This window comes from Monodelphis domestica, chromosome 7 (assembly GCF_027887165.1).
Source record: "Monodelphis domestica isolate mMonDom1 chromosome 7, mMonDom1.pri, whole genome shotgun sequence".
Taxonomy (NCBI): domain Eukaryota; kingdom Metazoa; phylum Chordata; class Mammalia; order Didelphimorphia; family Didelphidae; genus Monodelphis; species Monodelphis domestica.
Window position 1 is genome coordinate 9,330,373 of NC_077233.1, and position 22,500 is coordinate 9,352,872.

A 22,500-nucleotide genomic window follows, 5' to 3' on the forward strand; every position below is an offset into this window, starting at 1 on the left:
GAGGAGGAGGAAGAGGCACAGGGCGGGGGCGCCGCGGGGTCAGGCCAGAGTCAGCCCCGCGCTCACGCCGCTCACTGCGGAGTTGGGGTGGACTGCGCAGGCGGCGGCGGCGGCGGCGGCGGCGGCGGCGGCGCGGGCTCAGGCTCAGGCTGCACAGGCTGCACAAGCTGCAGAGGGCTGGGGCTCAGACTCCGGCTCCGGCTGCTGCTGCTGCTTCTGAGAGCGGGCGGGCGAGCGCTTCGCCACCGTTACCAAGGACACACACACACTCACACACACACAGACTCTCTCTCTCTCTCTCTCTCTCTCTCTCTCTCTCTCTCTCTCTCTCTCTCTCTCTCTCTCTCTCTCTCTCCTCTCTCTCCCTCTCTCTCTCTCTCTCCTCTCTCTCTCTCATCTCTCTCTCTCTCTCTCTCTCTCTCTCTCTCTCTCTCTCTCTCTCTCTCATAAACACACACACACACACACGGAGTACTTTTCAAGTCATTCGCGCTGCGACTCCGGAGGGGTCCCTGCTTTGCTGCCATCGTCCCTCGCTTCATCCTTCTTATCTCTTTCTCTCTCCATTGCTCCATCCCTCCCTTGGGGCAGCCGCTCACAGGGGTGGGGTGGGGTGGCGGTGGTAGGAGGGACGAGGACACAGCAACTGGGAAAGCCTCCCGGCGGGCTAGCTTTGCCTTCTGTCCTCTCCTCCCTCCCTCCCTACTCCCTCCCTCCTTCCCTCTACCTAGAGCTGTCCCTCCTCCTCTCCTCCTCCCTTCCTCCCTCCCTCCCTCCCTCCCTCCATCCTTCCCTCATCTCACTACTCCCTCCCCCTTTTCCCTTTCCCTTTTGTCCTTCCCAAGTGAGCTCTCAGCCTGGAGAGAGAGACAGAGGGGGAGAGACAGAGGGAGAGAGAAAGGCGAGGAGGAGGAGGAGGAGGAGGAGGAGGAAGAGGAGAAGGAGAAGGAGGAGGAGGAGAAGAGGGAGGAGGAGGAGGAGGAAGAGGAGGAGGAGGGGGAGGAGCCCTTCAGCCCCGCTGCTCTCTGCTGGGGGTTGGGGCTAGCTTTCCCCGCGCGAGTCTCCCTGGCAAGTGCCCCCGATAGTGAGGCCCACCATGCTGGCGCTGCCGAGGCTGCTGCGCTCTTGCTGGGGCATCTTCGTGCTCTTCTGGACGGCGTTTCTGAACATCACGCTGGTGGATGTGGTCGGCTCGGAGCAGCAGATCCCCCTCTCAGTGTAAGTGCCTTTTCCTGCTGCCGCTGCCTCTTCCTTCAGGGCTTCGGACTCCCCTCCAGGTTGGGGGCTCGGGACTGGGGGCTCGAGCTAGCGCTTGCTGCTGCTGCTGCTGCTGCTACTCCTACCCAACTTTGATCAGGAGAGTGCAGGTGCCCCGTCTGAGAAAAGACTTCAGGCACCAGGGCAGTTTCAGCTGCCTGCCAGGGACAGCCGCCCCAGAGCTTGCTTTGGACACCTTCTTTCCCGGTGGCCCTTCCTCCCCTCGGGTTAGAAAACCGAGCTGGGGCAGGATCACTGCGGTCCCAGCGTCATCTTCCCTCGCCAAGTTGACAGCTGTTTACCTAATCAAACTTTCCTGGGCTCCTCAATTAAGCCCCCTCAAACGTCCTGCCTGAGCACCTTGGTGGCGGCGGCGGCGGCGGTGGGGTTTGCCAACTAGGATGTGGAAGTTGGTCCGAGTTCCCAGCTGGTCTAACCTGGTCTCCCTCCAGGTAGTTAGCTGAAATCCTAGCAGCCGCTCTGGTGGAAGCGGTCAAAGGCGAGGCCCTCCCTAGCCTAGGCAGGTGAACTCCGCTGCCCTAGCCTGTGAGCTTGGCCGCATCTGCCCCACCTTGGCTTTGGGGCGCTGGCTGCCAGTTTGTTGTGGTAGTTGTTTGTTTTTGAACAGGCTCCATCAGGGTGCAGTTGGAGCAACAGCACTGTGTGTGTGAGGTTGTCGCCTGTGGGAGCCCTGGTGTGACATGTGTCCCTCCGCTCCCCTTTGCAGGGTGAAGCTCTGGGCCTCTGCCTTCGGTGGGGAGATGAATCCATCGCAGCCAAGTATTCAGGTTCCCAGCTTCTGCAGAAGGTAAGGTCTCCTCCCCTGGCTGCCTGGCTGCGGTGGTGGTGGCAGGAAGCAATGTCTTGTGAGCTGGGGAAGCAGAGAAAATGGAGGCACACTTAGTTTGCCAAACAGGCACGAGGGCTGAGCTCCAGCCCTGAGCTGGGGCAGTGGCCCCTGCCTCCGGGTACTGAGCGCTGCACTGACTCGACCCGACTGCCCGGTTATTTTTAGATGACACTTGATTCCAAAGCCCGAGAAGCCGGTGCTCACTGTCAGTGTCCTGGCCGGAGCTGGAGAGTGGAACCTTGTCAGGGTTCTCCTCTGCCTGTAGATATTGCTGCTTCAGGGAGGAAACAGCTGGTCCCCGTGCAAGATGCAAACTTGAGGCTGGGGCCAGCCCGTGCCCAGACGTGGCTGGCGGCCTTTCACCTTGGGTCCCGTGTGCATTTCACTCTGTGAGGGAAAGAAGGCTCCATACAGTATTGTGTTTCCTTGCTGCAGTTCTTCCAGCCCCCATTATTCCCCAATCATCTCACCCCAGTGCTGGGATGTATTACATACATCATTACAGATAAGGGGAATGAATGTGGTTATCTTTCTGCTCAGCTGCACACTGGGTAATAACCTCTGAAAGTAGCCACAAACTGGAGAAATTGGGCTGTGTCTACATAATTCTGAAGAGTAATGAGGATGGAGAATTGATTATTAGGCCTTTATCAAACGCTGCATCAACTTGAATTTCAATCTGCACCCTTCGGTGGGAATCTCCCGAACAAGGGGTCGGTTTGGGGCTGCTCTATGCGGGAGAGCAGGGTCCAAAGAGGCAGCTTGGCGGGTCAGGAGAATTTATAGCCCGCGTTGGGACAGATGCAGATAGGAGGAGGGATGCTCATATTAGGAACGGATCCCCTATTGTGGCTCCAAACAGATCTGATGACCAACTTAACTTTTGCGATTTTTCCTCCTGTGATGTTTGGGCCAAAGTAACATATGTGTTATGCCTTCTGCCTGGTAACTAAGTATGTATTTTATTTATAGCATTGGGTTTCAAAGGAAGCTTTGGAAATGATGGGAAGCCGTTTTTCACATTAGTCCCTAAAACAAAACCTTATACAGTAATGAATAAAGAATGAGTTAAAAATGGAGTAATGTAAGCATTCTGTTTTGCAAAGGGGTCGTTATTTATGCCTGTCCTTGGGAGCCCCAAAGAGAGGTTTGCCTAGTATTGGCATTGCCAAAATGACGTCAGCCCATTAGAACCAGCTGGTTAATTCTTCAGGTTCTAGTATGCCAGTGGAGAGGGACAATGGGAAGTTCTTGGACCTGGGACCCAGGACCAATTCCCCATCTGTCAAGCTCTGCTTTGCTACTTGGGTTTCTGCCCTGCCATCGAATGTGTCACTGCTCAGTTTGGGCTAGTCCCTTTTCCACATGCAGTTTGCATTTTTTAAAGCAGGATGCATATGTGCAAAACTTTGGGACCCTCCCTGCCCCCCTTCCACCACCCACAGAACACTGGTTCCAAATTGCAGGCTAAAGACTCAGAGAGAAAGAAGGCAGGGAGAGTTTTGTGAATTTCTCGACTACTCTTGAGCATCTGATCATCCCCCCTTTTTCAGATACTGTGAAATTGCTGTCTTTTCTCTCTGAAGTTAATTTGCACACACACACGCGCACACACACACAAGCATATACATGATCTCCCTATTGGCTATTCAATAGTAGCTAATTGGAACCAGTGAAAGTGATGCTTTTACCTTCTCATCAGCATCCTTTCTCATATTGAATCCATGAGCAGAGATTTGTTGTTGTCATGCCTGCAGCTTGACAATGGTCTAATTTTTTCCAGCTGTTTATTGCTTTTGTTGTTACTTCTTACTTCTGCGTGGTGCTCTGTTGCCTGATGAAAGGGAATGGCTATGGATTTGTCTACCATGAAGTGGGGGCCTTGAAGCAGGGCTTCCAAGAAGGGTCTCTCCCTTGTCACATCTCACTGCTCTCCAGGCTACGTGATCTTGACTCCTTTGGGGTTTATGGCAGGTGAGGATATAGGTCAAGTGATGGGCCAGTTGAATAGCTTTAGATATTCAGATTCGAGGGCAGCTGAATGAATGGAGATATTTCAGGATGATTCTGGAACCAGATCCCACTAAGCCCAGACATCTTTCTGCGTACAAGAGGATTCTGGTTAGAGAGTATCTGAAGCTGACTTTTGTTCTATCTATGAAATCAAATGGTGATTTTTATTATGTTTCTGCTAACTAAGAAATCGTAAACATGGAATGAGTTGGCATTGTCTATTTCTTTTCCAAGTCAGCTGGGGCTGGAATGATGTGATCTTCTTCTGAAAATAATCTGCAAAGGCCTGCCTTTCCTCTCCTCTTTTACATTTCCATGAAAGAAAACATCAGTGGGCAAAGAAAGAGTGTTGGAACTGCAGTGAGGAAGGTCTGTGGTTGCAATCCACCCTTCAAATACCTATGATGTGACCTTAAATGCACATACACATGCAAACACAGATGACACAGGTACCTCAGCAGGGCCAAGCATGTGATATACACTTAAAAATATTCAGATTAGAGTGTATACTCAATCAGAAAAAAGTCAGTTACCATGTGTGGGGCTTTAGAGGTGCCCAGGGTTTTTATTGTGTGCTCCAAATTTGACATTTTATTAGTTTGGTTTATTAATGATCAGATCATTGCTTTAGAGAGTTCCCCATTTACCATGGCAAACACCTGAGTATCTCAGTGTGAGATGCTTGGCAACTCTTGGACAAGCAAGGCAGATCAGAGATGCAAATGGAAATGTAGTTTTCTATATCTTTTTGTATGATGCTTTAGAGAAACTAGCCATCGAGCTGCAGCCCATCTCAATAGATGTCTGATGTCATTAGGAAAGGAATGCTCAACTCTCATCACTATGTCCTTAATGATGAACAGTTCTCTGCCGTGTGTGTGTGTGTGTGTGTGTGTGTGTGTGTGTGTGTGTGTGTGTGTGTGTGTGTGTGTGTTGCCCTGGTCTTGTGCAATGACAAAAGCTTTGGAAGACTTTAAGAAGAGATGCCATGTTGTGTAACAGGATGGAAATGCCCTTAGGCAAGAAGGTTCTTTTAAAATATTGTTTTTGGTTGCTTGAGGTCTACTGAAAGGCACCATATAATTTTCGATATTCCAACGGATCTCTAAATAGCCCCTTATGCTGTGCATCAATGGAATAACAGATATGGTTTTAGAATGGGAGTTTATTATACAAGACTTTTGAAGCTCATCACAATGACTTGAGGCTCAGCAATGATTTTGGCTATTTCCTTGTTTATGATGGAGAAGGGAAAAAATATCTTTTTTAGAGTATTTAGAGAAAACAGAAGCAGATTTTCTTTTGGTAGCTGACTTTAATAAAATTATTGATTTGGTTATTCTTTTATTGTTTCTGTACAAATGTTAAAAGACATAGGTACTTTATTGGCATGACTTGGTTGGGTTTTTATAAGAAAAAAACAATACTGAAACAAGAGACTCCATTTCTTAAACTAGGGGATGTTAGCTCCCGGTCGATGATATTTGAGATGGATTTTTCCCAGATCTTTTTTCCCTTCTCCATTACAAATAAGGAAATAGCAAGTTGGGAACATATGATCGAATCTAAAAAAAAATGACTTTTGAAACCCACTATCATGATCTCAGCAGAGTTCTAGACCACTGTGTGTTTTGGTCCTGAATGGAAGGCAGTAATGCAATGCTGTGTGGGCTTGTATCTAATTTAGTGAAGTTTTCCACTTGTCATATGGATTTGGCACCATAAAGGAAGATGTCTGTGTGCTACTGTATAAACATTCATGCCACCCTCTCCTAGTTACCTCATGCTGCTGGGGCTTATCATTTGGTGTAAATTGTAATTAAGTTCCCTCTGTGACATAGCCATCCAAGAGTTCTGTTTCCCTTATCTTTCTCTATCCCCCTCCTTCCCACCTAGCCAAAATAGCAAGTGTCATTTGACCTCTTGGGGAGCATTTTTAAAGGCACATTTTTCTAATATCCTATTTGTGGAATCATTGAGCACCGCTAGAGTAGAGACAGTGACTTTGTCTACTTCACTTAGATTCTCAATTGGCAGCATTAAAAACCTGGGTGGTGTCTGTTTCACTTGCTTCAGTGAGAATCCTGCAGAAGTGGAAGTCTCACAACCATGGGACTTCCATTCCCGAATTCAAGAGCATCAAGGTTTCTTCCCAGTTATATATTGCAGGGTGGTGATAATCCTAGGCAGGGCAGGAAACCAGGGGTAAGATCACTGCTATAAATATTAGAAAAAACAATTGACATTTACCTTGTAAACCTCTTCTGGCTCTCAACAAACACAGTCTTCTTGGAATGCATAAATAGGCTTTATCAAGTATTCACTTGGAAGACATTTCTCAGATGTGGAATTGACATCTGTCCACAGGACGGTCAGCGGAGGTAAAAGGTTGGTTGTTTTAGGCATCTGGATAGTTCTCGCTTCCCTTCAATAGAGGAATCATCAAACTATGAAATAAATAAATAGACTCACTTATCTGGAATCTAGGAGAAGAGTGCTGCAGGCTGCTGACACCGGCAGCTGATAGTTTATGGTAGGTATTCACTTAAGCGAGCATTCTTGTTGAATAAACACTCATCGGCTGACATCCTGTACAGTGCTCCATGCAATATGCAGGCATTAATCCTAGACTGCAGTGCCTTTAATCCGTGAGGCATTTCAGATCATCATGTTTTCAGACAGGTTATTTGGGATGCATTGATATTAAACCCCAGCTAGCTCTTAGAAAGGACCCTTTTCAGCCTTCTGGGGTCGCCTGGTTTTTACACAGAGGAGATACCCATGCATTATTCTAATGAGAAATCAATTAACATTCAGGACATGCATCTCATTCATGCAGAACATCTATCTTTAATTTGAAAACACATAAAATGATGACTTGCTGTTTCCTGAAGTTCATTTTCGATGGATTCACCTAGGCTGGCCACCTTGTTGGCAATTGCCTTTCTTTCTTTCTTTCTTTCTTTCTTTCTTTCTTTCTTTCTTTCTTTCTTTCTTTCTTTCTTTCTTTCTTTCTTTCTTTCTTTCTTTCTTTCTTTCTTTCTTTCTTTTCTTTCTTTCTTTCTTTCTTTCTTTCTTTCTTTCTTTCTTTCTTTCTTTTCTTTCTTTCTTTCTTTCTTTCTTTCTTTCTTTCTTTCTTTCTTTCTTTCTCTCTTTCTTTCTCTCTCTCTTTCTCTTCTCTCCTTTCTCTCTCTCTTTCTCTCTCTTCTTTCTCTCTCTCTTCCTCTCTCTCTTCCTCTCTCTCTTTCTCTCTCTCTTCCTCTCTCTCTTCCTCTCTCTCTTCCTCTCTCTCTTCCTCTCTCTCTTCCTCTCTCTCTTTCTCTCTCTCTTTCTCTCTCTCTCTTCTCTCTCTCTCTCGTTCTTTCTCTCTTTCTTTCTCTCTTTCTTCTCTCTTTCTTTCTCTCTTTCTTTTCTTCTTTCTTTCTTTCTTTTCTTTCTTTCTTTCTTTCTTTCTTTCTTTCTTTCTTTCTTTCTTTCTTTCTTTCTTTCTTTCTTTCTTTCTTTCTTTCTTTCTTTCTTTTTCTTTTTTAAATTTACTTCTGCCAGAGCATGTCTCAGCTTTGATTCTCCTTTATTCAAAGGAACCACTTCAGCCTGTTTGGTCAGTGGGGTCAGGAGGTTTACTGACGCTCTAGTCTAGCAAATGAAAGCAAATGCAAGTACAGGCATTATTTTCCTGCTGTGTGGGAATCTTGGATCCTGTGCCAGTGGGGGGTTATTAGTGTTAGCTTTATGAGATGGGGAACCAATGCTGAGGCTTTTCAAAGTGGAGAGTTAATGACAACGTGGGCATTAAAAATGAACTTAACCGATCCAGTCCAAATGAGTGAAGGATAAAGATGCCTCGAGCTCAGGGTTCCTTGGACCTCCCCTTGTAGTATGCTACTATGAAGATCTAGCAAAACTCAATGCTACATTTTGGTGAAAGCAAGACTTGAGGTGCTAGGAGGCATTTCTATTCCCACCTTGGCACTGGTATTTTTAACCTTGTTTACCTCAGTTTCCTCATCTGCAAATTATCTGGAGAAAGAAATGGCAGATCACTCCATTATCTTTTCCAAGAAAACCCCAAAGGGGTCACAAAGAGTCAGACACAGCTGAAAAATGCCTGAACAACAACTACAACCCCCTAGTCCCTCTGCTAACATAGATTGGTATTTAGATGCCTCATCACATTTTATGACCTTATACTCCCATTGAGTCCTATTGTACTAAATTGGCAATGCCAATTTAGAGGCTAAGACCTAAGAATGGTCTTACTCATCCCAAGGAGCAAACCTTGTAGAGGTTAGAGCTCAACAGGAATCCAGCTTTGTAGGAGATGCCCACATAGAAGAATATCCTCCTTAGGAGTATATTTCTTGAACAGGAAATGAGAGCCCTGTTTTCTTTTCCTCTAGGATCTCTACCACACTCAACCCAATAGTATTTTTTGCTTAGAAGGATTTTTCCAGCTACCATGCTGGACTACAATGCTGAGCCTGGAGGTGGCATTAAATAGTCTACCAGAACTTTAAGTCTATGATGATAATACCTGACATTTAGGGTCTTTTTAAAGCAAGAGCCCATTGTAAATCACTTTGCAAATATCTCATTTAATCTGTTTAAAGATCCGGTGAATTAGGTACTATTATTGCCCTCATTTTACAATTGAGGAAACAGATCAAGAGAAGTGACTTATAGTTTATAGGATCTGAATTCAGGTTTCCTGATTTAAAATCCAGTGCTCTCTCCACCAGCCCAAACTGCTTGTCCACACTCATGTGACTTCATTAAATGAAGAAAGCCTTGAGGGTTCTTCAAAGCCGACACTAGCTTCTTCTTTCATATACTCAATAAACTCTATGTTGACTAAGATGTTAGCTACATTGTTTCATGGGAAAATGATGGTGTGGAATATTATCTCATGGATTCCCTCCCAAGATATTTTCTTAGTCACTAACTGGGTATTTATAAGGCTCTTATTGTATGTGAGGCTGTGGACTGGGAATACAAAGAAAGGAGGTCAGCAATCAGAAGGTCTTCATTGGGACACACCCTAGTGATACTTCTGTTTTTTTGTTTGTTTGTTTCTTTTGGTTTTGTTTTGTTTTGGTCAGCACAGGGGGCATTACTGACAAGAAAGTGTTCAAGTCTTATTGTTTTCTTTCAGCAATAGTCAACACCTCTATTGGTTCTCTTCAATTATAAAGAAAAAGAGATTTGGACTTGAAGTTGGCAAACATTTCCATTTGAATCTGTCTCATACTACTTGTGTGACATTGGCCAAAGGAACCCACCCCTCTGAGCTTCAGTTTTCTCATCTGTAAAATGGGACTAACAATAGGTATTAGCCTATAACATCTATCTCAGAGTTATGAAGAAAATACTTTGCCAACCTTCAGTCACAATGGCAATGTTAAATGTTATCATACAGTGCCACTGGATGATGATGTCTCTTTTGCTCCCACCTAGGAGGTCATTTGGCTTCCTTCTTGGTTTTACCAAAGACTGATCAAATGTTTTGGGTCACGCTTATGAAGCATGATGACTTACATGGTTCAAGGATCAGGACAACACCCAGCTAAGAATGCTCATCATCAAAACTCATCTCAGCCACTTCCTAGTTATGTATCCACAGGGAAGTCACCTGATCTTATTGAGTCTCATTTTTTCCATCTGTAAAATGGGAATAAGAACAACTGCTTTATTTACCTTTTAGGGTTGTTTTGGGGATCAAGTGAGATAAGTGCTCTAAGTCCCTTTGAAAACTTTCAAGCACTTCGTAAATAGCTCTAGTTAACAATAGCTAGCATATATAGTGTTTTGATTGGTAAGCACTTTACATATTATTTTATTTTATGGATAGTTATGAAAATATTTGATCCAGTATTTACTTGATGTCATTGGATCATACATTTAAAGCTGACCTGGGCCTTACTGGTCATCCTGTTCAACAATCTCATTTTACGAACAAGGAGCTGAGACCAAGAGAAGATTTTCCTAAGGTCCCACAGCTAGTGAGTGTCTGAGGCAGGCTTCAAACTCAAGGATTCTGACTGACTCCAAAGCCAACATTTCCCCAATTATGCCAGGAGGTCCCCCAACACTATTGTATGGCACTTAGGACTTCTTTTTTCTTCACCAATATATTTAAGAAAGACCCAGAAGCTTTCAATCGATGCTGAACCTCCAATGAAGCTCATTTCCATTCCTTTGGATGATGCTGGTTGGATGCCAGACTGGCTTGCTCTGAGGCTGTTTAAATGTGTATTAAATTTATAAGGTGCCTGGTGTCCCAGAGATTTGAAATTAGTGCTTCAAAATAAATATTGCCAATAACCCAAACTCCTCTTGTGGATGTTTTCAAGGACACTCGTTGGCAGGCAGATCTGGGTTTGTTTGTTTGGTTTTTTCTTTTCTTTTTTTTTTTGACAAGAAATGGATGAGAATTTCTCTATTTTGTGTTTTTTTCTGATGCTTTATTTTTGTGTTTTCAGTTGGAAAGTCATCAGGTTTCCAGGTAGAAGAATTTTTATATCCATATAAATGAGCTGGACTTTGGCTAGAGATCACAAATGACCTTAATATGAATGATAACTGACAACTATCTGTGATAGTCTAAGGGTTGTAAGGTGCTTTGCATTCACTACATCATAACATAGACCACAGTCTTGGCTAGAAGTGACCTTCAAGTGACTTGTTCCAATCATTTTCTTTAACAGATGAAGAAACTGAGTCTTAGGGACATTTTGATTTGTCCAGAGTTAGTAAGTGTCAGAGTTGAACCTAGGTCTTCTTGACATTAAATCTTGTGCTCTATCCATTTGACATGGTGTTGCCATGGTTTGTAAGACATTTAACATAAGTATCTGATTTGAGACCCACTGTAGACACTATAAGAATCTTTATACCCATTTTACAGATGAAGGAACTTAGTCTTACAAAGTGACTTGCTTATGGTTCATCAAAGAACAAGTAACAGGGGTGGGATCTGAATCCAGATCATCCTTGTATCAAATCAATTATACTTTCTCCCATTTCTACCATAGTTTATATTTGCTTGAGCCACAAATGGGCCACTTTTTGGAAGGCTGGCTATGGTTATTTCCTTTTTGGGTATAAAAAGTGCTGGTTTGTGTTCTCTACTTACAGATGTCATTGCCATTACATTTGGTAAGTTTCTTTGGCTGATGATAAGTGGTTATATTGGCTCATGGGGAACAAGGAAGCTGTGTATTGATGGACCAGGATGTTCTAGTGATCTTAGGCTCCCATCTTAGGCTCCCAAAGAGTTCTGCTTCAGAAAGAGTCCCAAGAAGGGATCATAGAAGAAACAGGAAGTCCTTGTTAAATGTTAACTATCACATTTCTATTTCAACACTCTGCTTTCAGAAGCATTTGGCACAGAGGCTCATTTATTCTGCCCTGCCTCTCCTCCCTGCATTGAGACTTTTTACTTAATTTCCACATTCGTTCCATTGTCTGCCAGTTCTTTTAACCTAGGTCCCATGACTGCAAAGCCATTGCTTTTTCCATGGCATCATGCTATCTTCCAGTAAGGAGACCTGGGTTCAAGTTCCACTGTTTAGAAGAATTGGAAATATGGGAAGATAGCCCTACCTCTCACTACATTTTCCTCCAAGTAAAAAAATTTTGGCATCCCAGAGAAGTATGGCTTATGATCCATCTATATAGCTCCCACACAGTACATGAGATGGGGTAGAGAACATTTAGGCAGAACAAATTTACATGTGGTGAACCTTAAAAGACTTCTACCATTGGTGTCCTGTTCATTTAGACTGCACTCATCACTATGGCATCCTCACTCATCATCTGTGACATTTGTACATCAGCTTAATACCTGGCCAGGCAACTCTGGTGCCTCAGATATACCTTATTCTTTCTATCTCCTCCATTGGGGAGAAATTGTCGTCGGGCACCTAAATTTGCCACCCAAAGTCTGGGTCCTTGGGTGACTGAAGGTTATCTGCTGCTCCTTCCTGGATAGGCATCATGCTGCATTGGATGCCCCAAGATCTCCAATGGGGGAATAAGCAGGAAGGAGGGGCTAACCTCTTTTCTCAGTCCAGGAGGATCCTCCCTACAAATGGACTTTTTGTATTTCCCGCTGGTGTCTCCTTTTACAGTTTCCTCTTTTGTCAAAATACTGGCCCAATTTGGTTTTCATACAGATCCAGCTGTTCTGCTGTAACTTCATGGAATCTTCCATATCCTTCTGCTTTTGCCCATTTATTAGCCCTTCCAGGCAAGTGGCTGCATTATCTTTGTAGGGCCCTGGCAGTCCTCTGGGACTAGTCCTTTAGACTCCTAGACCATCCTTTTTCTTTCTACCAGATGACACTATCATTCTGCTACTGCCATTTTCCTGGGAAATCAAGATTTCCTAGTGGGACTTGATTTCCTGTTTAGTGAATTTGTACAGCATGTTGTTCTGGGGTCTTCTTCCAGGCCTATGGTTTTCCCTTGCCTATTGGGTCCTCCCTATCAAACCTGCTGGTTTGGCCATAGAGAACACCTTTGCCTTTGTTTTTTTTAAAAGAGCCATACACAGGGATTTTGAGCATACGAGTCTAGGGGGCACAGAGCTACGCTATGTGCATTGCTGTTGGGAGATTAGCTCAAAGCATCAAATGTTCACAGTCTGTTTTATTCCAAGTTCTGTGTTTTGACACAATTCCAGATTCCCTTTTGGGAACATGTTTGCCATGGGGACCTCTTGGCCTTTTCTCAAAAGCTTGCTTTGTGGCTTAGAACTGGAAGCTAGTCAAGGGAGGCAAGCTGAGATTTTGAGCAGGTATAGATTCTTCCTTTATGTTAAACATCTTAGACTATGGGATAACAATCTGGTGCTGGCAGGGATCCTGGAGGCTATCCAATCTAATCCTTTCATCTCATAGAGGAGGAAACTGAGGCCTAGGAGAAGAAGGGAATTGCAATACAGGTGGAAGGGATAAAGGCAATATTTGAACCCAGGTCATCTGACCCTAGGACCAGCACTCTTCCCTTATACAACATTAGCTTTTTACTTCCTGGGATGGTGGGTTACATAAAAATGGGGTTTTGAATCCTGGTTCTGACACTTATTCCCTGTGTGACCTTGAACAAGTCCTTCAATTCTCTGACCTCAGTCTCCACATCTGTAAAATGAAGATTTGGATTGAGTGGCCTTTGGTTTCTTCAGCTCCAGATGTATCATAATATCATAATATATAGTATCATAATACTGTGAATTAGTATGGGTTTTGGAGAATTGTGATTCACAAAAAGTTAGGACATTGTACCACAGGGAGTTCTAGGAAGGAAGAAATGGTCAGGGAAAAGAGAATCTATCCTAATGCAGCTCATCCTTTAAAGACAGAATTAGTCTAGTCCCCTTTTCTCCTTAGAATTTCCATGGTGGCAATAAGTAGTGACAATGTTGCTCTGATTTGAGGATCTCAAAGCACTTTCAAAACCCCTGCCATTTAGGTTTCAGGACAGCAGAAGGAGAGGTAGTATTAGATCTGCTGAGAGTCAAGTGGCACATTTCAGACTTAGTGCTATGGATCTTTATGGAATTTGTCAAGAGCTACATCTTCATTTCCTTTTCAAGAACTCCTCTACTAGAGAGGTTGCATGGGGGTAGTGGATTGAGTTCTCTCTGTGCTGTCAGGTTTAACTTTTGCCTTTTACACTTACTGACTGACCCTAGGCAAGCAATGTAATTGATCTCAGCCTCAGTTTCCTCATCCACAAAATGAGCTTAGTGATGTTTGTATTATCTGTCTTCCAGGATGGTGGTGAAGAAAATAATCCATAGTAATAGTAATAGCAGAAATAGCACTAACAGTTGGTCTATATAGTACTTTAAGAGCTGCATTTGATTTTATGATGATATATATGCTATAACATATAATATAATACAAGTATAAGATATATTATATGATAATTTTATTATGATAATCATGTTAGGGATAGACTCAGATGTGTGATTTCATTACTACAGAGAACTCTTGGGTGAGACGATTTCCTCTGTCAGTAAAGGATGGTTCTGTCTCACCAACTGCAGAAGAGTTACCTGGGAGACTGAGTCACTAAGTGGACTACTCAGGGTCATGTTGCCAGTATATGTGTCCAGGATGAGACTTGGAACTAAGTCTGAAAACCAGCATTAATAACTAGTGTGAAGAATTCAGGCAAAGCATCCCCCTTTCCCTATCCTATGCCTCCCCTAAACTCTATATGACACTTTGCCTGAAAAGCCCCTGGAGAGATTTTGGCAGAACATTTTCAGGCATTCAGAATGACTTTTATAATAATAAATAGATTTATAATAATTAGTTAAGCTGTGGTGGTGATGCTGAATTTGGTGGTGATTCATGGAATAATCTGCAGGCCAGCTTCACCTACAAAGGCTTTGGATGAATTAAAGTCTGGTGGAAATACCTATGACTGCAAATGAATGGAAGCTTTTCACTGAAGTTCTCTTGTGCTTTTAAAGGCCATGAAACTGGAGAGACTGACAACACTTCCTTTAGCCTAGGCTACCTTAGTGTCTTTTCATGAGGAGCAGATCAACTTTTTAATTATCTTTGAGTGAGCTGTCCACCAGAGGTCTGGTGCTGAATGAAGCCCATGGTTGGAAAGGAAACATTGCAATTTGGAATGCCTTTTCCTGCCTCTTCCCTCAAAGATATTGTTCTTATTTAAGACTTCCCATCATCCACCATTCCAGGGCATGATGATGAGTACAATGATTCTGCCTTTCCACTGTGAGCCTTGTAAAGTGAACCCCTACTCCAGAAAAAAAAAATCTTTGTTAAGTCCCTTTGACTGGCAGTATAAGATCCTAGATTTAATTAGAGTGGTTAGGGACCTGAGGGGTCAGGTCTGTTACACAGATGAAGAAACTGAGACCCAGAGAAATTAAGTGACATGTCCAAGATCACACAGCTAGTAAATGGAAGAACCAGAATTTGAACCCAGGGCTTCTGTCTTTAAATCCAGTTTTTACTGCACTGTATTGCAATGTGGAAATAATTTTTTAAAAGCTCAGAATTTGGAAAGGGGTCTTTGCAGAGAGTATAAATGAGTGGAATGATAAGCCAGGGATTAGGTTATTCTTCTACTGGGGGCATTTTCTCAGTATGGATGTACCTTCCCTTTGTGCATTAGGCCAATAGCCAAGTACTTTGCTGGGAATTCTGTAAGCCTGAGGATGCATTTGTTTTTATAAAATGGGAACATTTAAGGAATTTTGTGTCCTCCCTAAAAATGACCATGGCATAATGGGAAAGAAAAACAGTTAACATATTGCCATAGGAGATTATCCCTTCTTTTAAAAAATACTCTGTAACCATGCATCCTACCATGCAGATGGAGGCAATTGCCAGAATTCATATTTGTTTAACCTTACAGTTGCTTGGAATTTGGACAGCCAGGTGAAAGTTTGAAATCTGAAGTGGGCCTTTGGGCTCCTCAGAACGGTCCCATCCATAATACTCTTTGTATTGTGCTTTGTTGAGGCTGAGGCAAAGAAATATTGTAAAGAGAACCATATGTGTGGGAGGTCATCAATCCATTGGATACACTTAGTTCATGGCTGCAAGTCATAACATAAAGCTCTGCTCTTAGCCTCCTACCAGTTTCCATTATCAGGGAGAATTTCTATTAATGTAATATGATCGCATCCTGCTCAAACAGTTCAATGGGCATAGATTTTGCCCTGCTGTCACAAGCTGATCAGCATTGGGCCCCTGGGATGGCAGTACTGAAGTTTGAATATTCCTTCTGGAGGAATAGGATTTTTGAAAATCTGAGCAAAATTTCTGTTTAAGTGAAAAGCTAAGGCACAAGCCAGAACATAGGAATGTTGGATGTCAGCTTTAGGGCTGGAAGGGACCTCAGAGGCCATTTATTCCAACCTCGTCTTTTTACAGATAAGGCAACTAAGGTCTAGGGTGGTTAAATGGTTTGGCTAAAGGCATACACAGCATCATAGAATCATTGATTTAGAAGGCTTGTCACTGGCTATCCAGTCCAAGCCCCTGTTAATACCGATGAAGAAACTAAGGTCTGGAGAGGGGATTACAAATACTCTAAAAAACAGGAGACTGACCAACATTTTCTGTTTTTTTTACTGCCTGAATACCAGTAGAAGCTGTAGACAAAGAAATCAAGGTGACTAGGTGGCACAGTGAATGGAATGCTGGACCTGGAGTCAGGAAGGCTCATCTTCCTGAGTTTGGATCTAGCTTCACACACTTACTAGTTGTGTGATATTGGGCAAGTCACTTTGTCTTGTTTGCCTCAGTTTCTTCATCTATAAAATGATCCAGAGAAGGAAATGGCAAACTCTTCTAGGATATTCACCAAGAAAACCCCGAATGGGATCACAAAGAGTTGGACACCACTGAAATGATTCAACAACAACAACAAAGAAATCAGGCCATTAATTGTTTTGTACTGGATTTATTTTTGTGAGAGTATGATCCCTTGGCTGCTAATACCTTCCTCCCAATAACCTTGTTGTTATTTACTATTCTAATAGGATGTAAGCCCCTTGAAGGTAGGGAATTTTGACTTTTTTATTAGTCTTCTTAAGGTTAGCCCAGTGACTGGCACAGAGCTGATGCTAAAAAATAATGGTTAATTGGCCCAAGGTCACAAAAATATTAAATATTTGGCCTGTGATTTTAATTATATTGAATGCCCCTCTATACAACTCCCCAACATGCCCCAGCCCATATCCCTACAATCTACTTTGACTAAAATTAGGTACTAATTTAAATCTTGTTAAGGAATCAGTTGTAAAATCACAATCTTACCAAGAAACTTTAGTGGGTTATAAGACCAACCCTTCATTCTGGGCCTCATCTCTTCTCTTATAAAATGAAGAGGTTGGATGTGATGACCCTGAAAGGTTCTTTCCAGCTCTAAATTTATGATCCTCTCTGGAGGGAGTAGGTGGTTCCATCATCCTTTAAAAAGCAAAAGGTATTAAGTGATCAAGGCTGATTTTTCAGAGGGATATTGGGACTCAGAGCTGGATTTTTGCCATACTGGGTGGGTTTGAGGCTCTTTCAGTAGGAAGATGTTTCCAGGGCAGTAAAGGGGATGGACTTGGAAGGCCATCAGCTCTTTCTGGAGATCCCCTTGCCTTATAGATAGCTCTTGCTGTTAGGCAGCCAGTATGTCTGACGGGGAGTTCCTGGAGGGAAGGAGGAAGAGTCAGCTGGGACAATGGGGAGGCTGAGTTTCTTCCTCCCAGAGCTGTTCAGGTGGGGCTTTTGGATCACTGTTTATATGCCTTTTCCTGAGAAACAAGGCCCCCGACTGACTTATGGTTAACATTTTCTACTTTCTCACTGGCCTTCCAGATCTGGAGTTGGAATCCAGTCTCCTCATTTAGTTGAGGGAACTGAGGTCTGGAAGGTTGTAACTTGTCCAAGGTCACAGGGGTAGCAAAGAACTGAGGCATGGTTTGTACCCACATCCCTTGACTGCAGAAGTCAGTACTCTCTCTTAGAGCATTCTTTGGAAGAGTACTAAACCTCAGTGTTCCCAAGGAACAAGCCGCTTCCCAGAACAACATTAATCAGCACAGAGATGGCCCTTCTGTTGGAGCAATCTGGTTGGTGGAAACTTTTATTCTCCCTGAATTCACTCAATGACTTTCAAATTTTTTTTTCTCCAAATTTGCCTCTATGATTCCCTCCTTCTTTTAGATTCCTACTGACTGTTTGCTCCAGATGTTGTCTGGGTTATTGCAATTGTCCTTTCTAATCTAGCCTCATAAAAAGGAGAGGAGTTATGAGATGGGGGAGGGGGAGGGTAGGCCAAGTAATTCATCTGGTGCTTTTTTACCCCTTTTCCTTGATTTGCTAAGTTTTAATGTCCCTCTTCTATTTCCTTTCAGAAGCTTTTCATTCATTTGTTCTTATTTTTAGAAGCCTTTCTGAGAATCTAATTGAATTTAGCTGACTTTGCCTTTCCCCCCATTCCTTTATGATAATGGGTTTATTTTTCTCTTTTGTGATTACATTTTTGGATATGAGCAGACCCTCATTTATAGGGAAACTGTAGTCATTTTGCCATTTATTACCGATGGCTAGTTTGGGTGCCATAAACCCCAACCGGCTCCGTTAAACAAGAGCTTTCTCCTGTGGTCAGTTTAATTTTGTGCCAATTGGACTTAGTGAATTAATTGGTGACGATTACTGGTGGCAGATCTGGGAATGTACTGTATCCTACCTGCACCCTTCTTCCATTTTCCAGCCTCATTTGGCCAGAGAGTAAAGGACAGGGCTGCAGACTTTGTTCTTGGGTCGTGCCTGCCCCTCTGTCCAGAGGGAGGGTCTCATGGACTTGCCAGCTAAGCCTGGCAGTTTATCATGATGGTGCCGCCTGCCTCCCGGATGAGTGGGACTCTCAGAGCCTGCAGTCCTCACCTCTCCCATCTCAATGTCAGCAGGACGGGCAGGCTTAGAGCCAGCCAGAAGGAACCAGACCAGATGTTCTTGGCTCACTTCTCCCAGCTCTCGTGACCCCCAGTGGCATCCAGACAGTCCTTGGCCCCACTCTTTTTACGAGTGGGCGGAAGAGAGGAGGCACCTGGGGCAAACACGGGAGCCTGAGTCCCAGCAGCGAGCCTGGGGCTGTATCCTCGTTCCCCTGCAGCAGGAGGAATAAGGCACTGCGGTCTTGTGCTTGTGCAGGAGAACCACCAAGCGAGACTGATGAGACCGCCACGGAGCTAGCTGGCCAACCCGAGGGGAGGCAATTAGGCTTCTGCTGGATTTCCTTCTTGCTTCTTTCTTCCAACCCATCTGAGCCTACGTTGGGAGGGACCGTAAGGAGGAAGAAGGAGTTTTCGTCCCTGTCCCTTCTTTCCTTCTCGTATGCCCTTGCCACACCTTCTGCAGAAAGTCGTCAACATGAAATATGGGCACGTAGATTGCATCCTGCGGAATGGGGCTGCCTTTTGATGTGGGACCACGCAGATAGCCATCCCGTATCCCAACACAACTCATAGCCATGTAGACTGCATGTCATGTAAGCTGATTCCTCTCTGCCGACATTCCTGCTAAACTATGGCACAATGTCTCCTCCCGATCTTGCAAGCACATTATGTCTTTCCTCTTGTTGAGTGTGTATTGTGGAAAGATTAAATAGTCATGGGAGTAGAAAATACACCGGGGTCATTTTTCTTGGAATTTCTAGCCTTTAATGGTGTCGGGCTCCCAGCTTATATCCCAGAGATCTGCCTAGTTTATGTACCTGAATGGTTTGGGGCAGGCGGCCACCTCTGCAGTGAGGGGAGCAGCTGGCAGCAAATTAAATTATGTGCATTTGATGGGGGCTGTTTTTGCCAAGAACCACTCAGTTTAAATCTCCAGGCAGGGGTGATGTAGTGGGTAGAGGCCTTATCTTGGATTCTGAAGCCCTGAGTTCAATTCTCACTTATAATACATACCAGCTTTATGAGCCTGGATAAGACTACCTCTCAGTGCCCCAGCTAACTCTCTAAGACCAGTTGATCATATTCTTTCGTGGAGGGAATTTCCACACCAGCATTTCCTGGCATCTCATAAATCCCAGGTCTAGATGGAGAACATTTCACCAACAACAGTGTGACACTGAAGGAAGCCTAGACTTTTGATGAAGTCCAAACACTGTCAGCCCAATTCATCACGGGGCTGAAGCTCCTCTCTAGAAATCTCCCTAGCTTTTTGGAATTATTTCTGATCACTAAAGGCTCAGAATCTAGAGCTGCAAAACAGTAATTTCCTGCATGATACATGAGTGATTGGAAATTGCAAAATCCATCTTTCAAAAGTGCTTAGCTTATTCCCTTAGAGGCAGTAGAATCAAAGTATGTTAGACTTGGGAAGGACTACAGAAGTCAACTTATTCTCTTCCCTACTTTTTTAAAACAGATGAAAAAACTGAGGCCCAGAGAAGAGAAGGGACTCACTGATGGTCACTGTGATCTTCAAACCTCAAACTAGAATTAAAGCATTTACCTTTCATTACACCATGATGTCCTTTGGCACTGGGAAAATTAAAATCCATTTCTCATTGACTCTTCCCCTTCCAAATGGAAGAAAGCATATAGAAGTCTGGTTCCCATTTCACAGAAAAAGAAATTACAACCCAGCAAAGTGGAGAATTTGATCAGTGTCAGAACATATCTCTAGGAGAGAAATTAATCTTTCTTCCTCAACTTTTCCTAGAGACGTGGAGTCTGTTAATATCTACTTTGTGACATACTTTTCAGGGTACCTGTGTCAACTTTTCCAAGCTGAATGTAGTTCTCTTGAGGGTGAGAATTCTGTTATTTTCATCTTTGTGAATATGTAGAAGGTATTTACTAAATGTCTGTTGAATTAATTAAACCCATTATTTTCCTTCTGATGTGATCTCTTCTATGGATTGAATGATTGCCTGAATGGCTCCTAACCTGAAATGCCTAAGGGGAAGTTAGAGCATTTACCACTAAAACAAGGGAGAGTGTTTTTACCCTTCTCTGAGTTTAAATCCAACTTTCTTCTGAAAATCTGATAAAGAAAATGCCCCTTCTGAATTTATTTTCCTTAGTCACAATTAGTCAAGCACATGGTCATTAGACATCCATCATGTGCCAAGCAATGTGCTAAGTGCTGAGGATCCAAAGGCAAAAGCAGAACAAAGATGGTTGGTCCCAATTGGTCAATGAGAAGTCTTACCTTTCCTGAGCATACCCAGGCCCAGGGAAATGAAGAGAGGGTAAAGATCCCTGGACTTCATCACCACCAACAGCTGGCCTGTCTGGAAGTCATTGGGCAGAGCTCACTTAAAAAAAAAAACAGAACTTTTTTTCTCTCCAAAAGAGGTGGGATTCACTATTTGGATAATTTCCTTAATTTTCTACTTTGCATAATCTGTACATATAGGGAACATTATCAAACTCCATCGAGGAAAAACTATAACTATTTTAGAAGGGTTTAAAGAAAACTGCTCATTAGCTGTCTATTTGAAGATTTGACTTCATTTATTTTTTCATTCATTTAAGGGTTTAGGAGCTGGAAGACATTTCAGAAGTCAGTCCGATCCCTTTCTTTTACAGATAAGAAAGGGAAAGGTTTTGCCAGGGGCAATGTAAGCCTCTGGAAGATTTGTGGCTGTTTCATTCTTTGTTTCCATAGCACTTGGGGTGGTATGTGGTACTTAAACCCTTACCTTCCATCTTAGAATTGATACTGTTTATTGGTTCCAAAGTAAAAGAGTGGGAAAGGCTAGGCAGTGGGGATTGTGACTTACCCAGGGTCATACATCTAGGACGTGTCTAAGGCCAAATTTGAACATAGGACCTTTTGACTAGGCTTGGCTTTCACTCCACAGAACTATCTAACTGTCCCCATGGAGTAAGCTCTTAAAAATACTTGTGGATTGGTTGATTTCTTCAGGCTACACCGGAAGTAATTAGCAACATCAGAATTTGAACTCAGGTCCTCTAACACTCAACTTACTACTACACAACCTCTCACTTATTTAGGGGGTACTTATTGAGTCCTTTTGGAGGCATCACCTGTGCCAGGCCCTCTAAAAATCCTCTAAGACAGGCTATTTTGCTGAGACATTTCTCTGAGTACCAGATTTTTAGTGCTAGAACAGAACTGTGGTTGAAACATTTGAAAATCTCCATCTTCATTGGACAAGCCCTCTCCATTCATCTGTGGGGTGCAGACCAGTCTTTGGCTCACCTGGGACCAGATGCTCTCATTCCTATTAAACTTGGCTCTTGGGGCTGATGGCACCTGGTTCTCAATCAGCAAAACCCTTTGTGAACATCTGGGTGAGAAATGCTGATCCCTATTCCCCTGGCCCCAGGGCTGTTGTTCCCTTCAGAGGAAAGGTAGGCATTTTAGAAGCAGTTTTAATTTAAAACAAGACTAGGGCACTGCTTTGTCTGATGCTGACAAATTCATAGTCTGAGACGAAAGGGAACTTTAGAGAAAATAATAATAGCTGACATACATGTATGTAAGACATACATGAACATAGATATCTAAGTTTTTGAAAGTACTTCACATGTATTATCTCATTTAATCTTCACAATAACCTCTTGAAAGAGACGCTATTATTATTTATAGAGGCATAGGGTCATGCAACAATTGCAGGATTGCCATGAAGTCCTTCTCCCCCATCACTCTTAATTTCGGGAACCTGGGAAAACCTAGATATTCTGCCAGAGCTGTCTAAGGATCTGTGGCAGGGTTTGAATTCAGGTTTTCCAGATTCTAAGTCCAGAACTAGATTTAGAGTTCAGGAATCTTAGAGATCTTTTAAGAACTTACTTTTTGAGACCTAATTCAACTCCTTCATTTGATGAGGAAATTGAGAATGGGGTGGATAGA

General features: G+C 43.4%; 1 protein-coding gene across 1 annotated transcript in view; it reads left to right on the forward strand.

Moving 5' to 3' along the window:
* The first annotated feature begins 988 nt into the window (after nt 1–988).
* The window catches only part of CACNA2D3 (calcium voltage-gated channel auxiliary subunit alpha2delta 3), a 1,058,263-nt gene continuing 1,036,751 nt past the window's right edge, over nt 989–22,500 (forward strand). Inside the window, 3 exon segments of the mRNA XM_016424623.2 lie at nt 989–1,218; nt 1,985–2,016; nt 2,019–2,065. Of these exon segments, the coding sequence (XP_016280109.2) occupies nt 1,097–1,218; nt 1,985–2,016; nt 2,019–2,065 (201 nt within the window). The 5' untranslated portion in view covers nt 989–1,096.